The following is a 6,391-nucleotide window of genomic DNA, read 5'->3' as shown; positions in this document are numbered from 1 at the left end:
GCTAAGCGCGAAAAAGCGGAGTTATATAGTCCGCTGCGGGCCGGATGTTTTTCGCAAGAACGGAGTTTCAGCAAAACAGGGCTGATCAGCTGTTGTTGTTGCCAGACAGCTGCCGATCAGCTGTTTTCGCTGAACGTGACTCACCTTGTATAGAATGTGTTTTTTTTTCGTGTTTTTTGGTTAATTTAGAACATTCCGCCCGCCTCGTCAGTGCTCTGACAAAATGTGAGTTGGTTGTGCGCGGTGAGATACCGTATATTAATTTAATTGCAATGCGTTAGTTTCGTCCCTACCGAAGTATTCCATCGAGAATTAAGACGTGATTCATTTATGTGTTGATGTCTCCATCGTTCGACGGCAGCTGTACGATCTTACACGCAGGCCTCACGATTGTGGTGGTGACCGTTTTAACGGTGACCACTCGTACTTGGCTGTCTTGTCCGGGATGTACATCCACGACCCTAGCCAGGGGCCACTTGGTCGGGGGGACGAGTTCTCCCCGTATGAGGCACAAATCTCCGACCTTCGAATTGTGCATCTTCTTGCACCATTTCGGTCGGGCGTTGAGTGTCTGCAAGTATTCATGTGACCATCTGTCCCAGAAGTGGTCCCTCATTTTTTGCAGGAGCTGCCATCGAGACAGACGGCTGGTTGGCTCCTTCGCGAGCGTCGGTTCCGGGATTGCATTCAGCGCGGCGCCCACGAGAAAATGCCCCGGGGTGAGCGCTGCAAGGTCCTCGGGGTCATCTGAAAGCGCCAACAGTGGCCGCGAGTTGAGGCAGGCCTCGACTTGCGCTAAGAATGTCGAAAGCTCCTCGTACGTGAGAGTGGTGTCTCCGATGACTCTCCGAAGATGATGCTTGGTAGATTTCACGGCTGCCTCCCATATTCCTCCGAAATGCAGCGCTGCGGGAGGATTGAAACGCCATTGCACACCCTCGGCCCCCAGAACGTTGGCGATGTGGCGCTCTCGAGCGGCATCGCGGAAGAAACCTCGCAGTTGCGCGTCCGCTCCCACAAAGTTGGTTTCCCGGTCGCTGTACATAGTGGTGCAGAGACCTCTCCTCGAGACGAAGCGGTGAAAGGCGGCTAGGAACGCCTCAGTTGTATAATCTGAGGCCACTTCTAAATGCACAGCCCGAGTGCTCAGACATACAAAAATGGCCAAAAAGCCCTTGTGGGCTTTGTGGCCTCGACCCTTCGCGGTGCGGAGCCAGATGGGGCCAGCGTAGTCCACTCCGGTGTTGGCAAATGCCCGCGACACGCGAACTCGCGGCGGTGGCAGATCGCCCATCAACGGGTGAGGGGTCGCCGCCCGCCATCGCAAGCACGGGAGGCAGCGGTGAATGTGGCTCTTCACCACCGCCCTTCCGCCCGGGATCCAGAATCGCTGCCGCAGTGTGCCAAGGGTCAGCTGTATCCCCCCATGCAGTGTCCGTCTGATAGGCCCCCACCAGTAGGGCCGTCAGGTGTGACTCCCGTGGAAGAATGATGGGATGCCTCTCGTCCTGACTTAGAATTGCGTGTTTGAGCCTCCCTCCTACCCTGAGCAGCCCATGATCATCAAGGAAGGGGCTCAATTGTAGAAGGTTGCTACGCCTTGGCACCGCCTCTCCACGACTGACCGCTTTTAGCTCGGTTGCGAACCAGATGGATTGCACCGTGGTAATCCATGTCCGCTCGGCTTCTTCTAGTTCCGCGGGTGATAGGACACCTGAAACAAAATGACCCCTCCCCGAGGAGCGTCGTGCGCTTAGCCACCTGCGGCACCAGGCGGTGACTCGTAGTAGACGTTGAAGTCGGGAGAATCGAAGCAAGAGCTCCGGGTCGTCTCGTGCAGCCACGGTGTGCGCTCGCCTCCGCTGCTCTGGTAGCTCCGTGTTCAACTCCGGTTGTGGCAACACTTCGCTCCAACGGCCGCCATCGGTCTCGAGCCACGTCGGGCCATGCCACCATAGAGGATGGTGCACAAGGTCGCCCGGTGAAAGTCCGCGGGACGCGCAGTCGGCGGGGTTCTCTTCTCCGGGCACGTGGTGCCAAAGCGCGTCAGGCAGTGTTCGCTGCACGTCAGCGACTCGATTAGCCACGTAAGTCGTCCACCTTGAAGGGTGGCCGCGTATCCACGCCAATGCTACTGTGGAGTCGGACCACAGGTGAACACGCCTCCCCGGCACGCCGAACAGTCCCGCCGCCTGCTCAGCGAGGCGCACCAGGAGTGCGGCCGCGCACAACTCCAGCCGCGGCAGCGAAATTTGTCGCAGCGGCGACACCCGCGTCTTCGCCTGCAGCAAGGATACGTGGATTTTACCTTCGCCGGTCTCGACCCGCAGATAGAGCACCGCTGCGTATGCCCGTTCCGAGGCGTCGGCGAATCCATGAAGCTCCATTTGATTGTCCGCTTCTGACGTGTGAAGCCAGCGGGATTCTCATGCCTTCCAATAGCGGGAGCTTTTGTCGAAAACGTCGCCAAGCTTGCTCGTCCTTGACGGGCACGGGTTGATCCCAGCCAATCTTTTGCATCCATAAGGATTGCATTGTTATCTTCGCCTGCACGACCACCGGCGCCAGCCAGCCCAACGGATCGTAGAGTCGCGCTGTTTCGGACAGTACGCCCGCTTCGTCACGCTCCTCTCCTCGCATGGTCGTACCTTATAGGCGAATGCATCTTGCAACGGATGCCATTGCAGCCCCAAGGTGGAATGGCTTGTGTCTGGCTCCCATTCCAGGAGACCATCTCGCTGCCGATGATTGACCGGGATGTCCTTTAGCAGCTCGTCGTCATTGGTCGCCCATTTTCTCAGCGGGAAACCGCCCGCCGCACAGAGTTGTATTAATTCATCTCGTAAGTAACGAGCTTTTGCCAATGTGTCGGCTCCGGTGAGGATGTCGTCGACATACACGTCTCGCCGGAGCACCATCGCGGCCAAGGGGAAGCGTTTTTCCTCGTCGTCTGCCAACTGCCGCAACGTACGAATGGCAAGGTACGGTGCGTAGGTAAGACCGTAAGTTACCGTGTTGAGCCGATATTCCTTAATCGGTTCGGTAGGATTCGTTCGCCAGAGAATGTGCTGCAAGTCTCGATCGTCCTCGTGAACGAGGACCTGTCGGTACATCTTTTCGATGTCCGTCGCCATGGCGAATCGATGCACCCGCCAGTGCGAAAGTATGTCTGCCAACGCCGGCAGAAGGTTGGGTCCCGTCAATAAGGCTCTATTGAGAGCGTCACCCGAGGCGAGGCGCGCCGAGCCGTTGAAGACGACTCGGATCCTTGCTACGTCTCCGGACATCTTAGTGACCCCATGGTGTGGCAAGTAGCAAGTTCGCGGGCGTCTCGCTTGTTCCGGTGGTGGTGCCAGGGACATATGTTGCAGTGCCTCATACTCCTTCAAGAATTCGGAGTACATGGCATGAAAGTCGACATTGGAAGCGAATTTTCGTTCCATGCTATTAAGAGTGCGCAATGCTGCTTTCCGTGAGTCCTCGAGAGGTGGCAGAATGGGCCCCGTAGGCAGTCGTACAAGGTATCGCCCGCACGCAAGTCTGCGGTGCGTGCTCGCGAAATGCTCTTCACATCGACGGTCGTCGTCAGCGAGAGGTCTTGCAGTCGGTGTGAGCTCTTCTTGTTCCCAGAAGGCCCTCACCAGCGCGGCCAAGTCCTCGTCGGCCGAACATTGGTGAGACGCGACAGGCTCCCGTGGCCCGGCGCTGCCTATCACTCCCGACAGAATCCAACCAAGAGATGTCCTCTGCGCAACGGGGGTGCCGGATTGACCTTTACGGAGACCGTTCTCCACGATCTCGGAGTACACGTCCGCACCCAAGAGAATGTCAATCGAATCTCCTGACCGAAAGCTTGGGTCTGCAAGTGGCAAGTCTCGCACGTGTGGCCACGTTGTCTCGGTCGAGCCAACGCGTCCGCCGTAGACCGAAATGCGCGGCAAAATGAACGCGGCTACGTGAATTGTTGCGCAAGTAACGCATGAAGTAAGAGTCAGCATTACCTTGCCTCGCGAGACGCCGGTTTCCTGTCCGCCAACGCCGAAAATGACCGTGGAGGAAGGAGAGCGCCGAAGTCGCAACCGTTGCACGAAGGACTCCGTGACCAGCGCGCGCGCTGGTCTCGGAGTGCCATACTTATTAGTCACCGTGACCCTCGCAGTTGCCAGCAGCACGGTAGCGCGCTCGCCCTCCGTGTTGTGGACATGCAGCGAACTGGGGGCGTCTACTCCATCGCTTTTAGCCGTTGCACAGACATCGTGGATGGAGCTATGATGTCGCTGCTTGCATGCCGCACAGGACTTCCTCGAAGGGCAGGTGCTCAATTTGTGTTTGCCGAAGCAGTTCAAGCACAAATTGTTGGCCTCGGCGTAGTCCCTTTGCTGCTGCGCTGACTTCCCTTGAAACTCAGGGCAGGTCAGGATGTAGTGCTTTTTCTGGCAGAGCGAACACTTCGTCGGCCTGAACGTCTTCTGCGCGAAATGTGACCGAGCGGTGCGAGGCGCCGGGTTTCCCGTTTTTTCCGACGAGTCGTTGCCACTCGGATGTAGAGCTTCCAGTGTCCGAAGTCGGCTTTCCAGGAACTCCTTGAGCTCATCACATGAAGGTGGGCCGGAGGTACCTCCGATGTTCGTTTCCCATTCCTGTCGGGACCGTGGATCGAGCATCTCCACGATGAGGTGCACGAACAAGTCGCTGCAATTCGTGATTGGGCGCCCAATGCCTTCGAGCGACCCAATGGTTTGCAGCATTCCGTGGAAGAGTCGCCGAAGCTCCGTTACCGACTCACCTTTCATCTTCGGAAGAGCTGTGAATGCTGAGAAACAAGCTCTCACCAGTAGTCGCTTGTTTTCATAATGATCGGTGAGCATGGTCCACACTCGTTCGTAATTCTCCGTGGTCGACGGCACGTTGCGAACCAACTGGTCGGCCTCTCCCTTCAGGCAGGTTCGCAGGTAGTGGAGTTTCTCCACCTCCGACAATGAGGAACTCCCGTGGATGATTGATAGGAAAAGGTCCTTGAACGCTGGCCATTCCTCGAACTTTCCGGAGAAGGAAGGAAGTTGTATGCGAGGAAGGGTTCTGCGGGCGGAGCCCTCTCCCTGACTAGAGAGCGACGCGCTCAACTCCTCTGCTGCCTTGCCCTTTAACTCTTCGAGTAGATCTGCGAAGGCGGTTCGTTGTGCAACATATGTTTCCTCCACACATCCATAGAAGTCATTTTTTGTGTAATCGTGCTCGCTTATCGACTTCCAATGACTAGATCTTAGTACGTCATGGGTGGCCTCGAATTTTTCCCAGTTGGAGTCGAGTAGCTTGATTCGCGTCTCCACTGCTCCCGTGTGACTTTCGCGGCTCCGGCCTTTCTCAGATTCTCTTGCGCACGAGCAATACGCCCAAATAAATCTTGCTGAGTTCTAAGGAGGCCTTCCGTGTCGAGACTCATCTTCTCTGCCGTGTGAACTTCAACGCGTATCACTCACCACCACCACGTGAATCGCGGCAAAACGTGCACCGGAATGTCTATCCGGCTCGAAGGACCAACAATGTTTTGTCCGCGATTCAGAATTGAGAGAAGTGAGGATGCTGAGAAGGTAGCGACGGCACAGAGTTCAAGAAATTCAAACGCGAGTTACACAAAAGACGTATATTTACACAATATATACAGAAGCCGAAATTTCTCGTGTCGCGCGGACAACTTCCCGAACTGTTCGAACGACTCGGCACGATCGATAGTCGTACAGACGTGTAGCTAGTGCCGAGGGATGGAATTGAGCTCGTAAGAAGCCTTGCCGTCGTGACGCAATCACTGTTCCGTGAAAAAAAGGCGCGCTAAGCGCGAAAAAGCGGAGTTATATAGTCCGCTGCGGGCCGGATGTTTTTCGCAAGAACTGAGTTTCAGCAAAACAGGGCTGATCAGCTGTTGTTGCTGCCAGACAGCTGCCGATCAGCTGTTTTCGCCGAACGTGACTCACCTTGTACGGAATGTGTTTTTTTTCCGTGTTTTTTGGTTAATTTAGAACACTCGCCAAATGAAGAGATTATTTATTAAATTAACGAGTCCGAATTCATTTACGTACTTACGCACTACAAAGGACAATAATATTATGTTAAATAATAACTTGTGATATTAATGTAACAAAATTTATATTATAATAAAACTAGAATTCGTAATATAATTCTGTAATAAAATTTACATAGAGATATTATAAGAAGCACCAAGATAACCATTCCTTTAATCTATTGTGTTAAGACATAGAGTCGTAATATATACAGGGTGGACCATTTTAATCCATCCAGTCGAATATCTCGAAAATCAAGCCCGGGAGAAAAAAATTTTTCAGACAAAAGTTGTTTGGTTTAGAAGGCACCATAAGATGGTACCATTGGTTTG

The 6,391-nt window shown here is 54.5% G+C and overlaps 2 protein-coding genes across 2 annotated transcripts in view; both read right to left on the bottom strand.

The window, feature by feature from the left end:
* Nucleotides 1-328: 328 nt before the first annotated feature.
* On the bottom strand, nucleotides 329-1,045 carry LOC105455031. The gene has a single exon (XM_011698068.1). The coding sequence runs from the start codon at nucleotides 1,043-1,045 to the stop codon at nucleotides 329-331; it is 717 nt and encodes a 238-aa protein (XP_011696370.1).
* A 1,492-nt stretch (nucleotides 1,046-2,537) lies between these two features.
* LOC105455029 overlaps nucleotides 2,538-6,391 on the bottom strand; it is a 13,725-nt gene continuing 9,871 nt past the window's right edge. Inside the window, exon 2 of the mRNA XM_011698067.1 lies at nucleotides 2,538-5,414. Within this exon, the coding sequence (XP_011696369.1) occupies nucleotides 2,538-5,414 (2,877 nt within the window). The remainder of the gene's footprint in view (nucleotides 5,415-6,391) is intronic.

The sequence above is a fragment of the Wasmannia auropunctata genome, unplaced genomic scaffold, assembly GCF_000956235.1.
Source record: "Wasmannia auropunctata unplaced genomic scaffold, wasmannia.A_1.0 LD335960.1, whole genome shotgun sequence".
Lineage (NCBI taxonomy): Eukaryota > Metazoa > Arthropoda > Insecta > Hymenoptera > Formicidae > Wasmannia > Wasmannia auropunctata.
The sequence above is the reverse complement of the archived record's forward strand: the minus strand, read 5'-3'. Positions and strand labels throughout refer to the sequence as shown.

Excerpts from the sequence above, each read along its gene's own strand:
- LOC105455031 (XM_011698068.1), bottom strand. The coding sequence starts at position 1,045 with ATGTACAGCGACCGGGAAACCAACTTTGTGGGAGCGGACGCGCAACTG.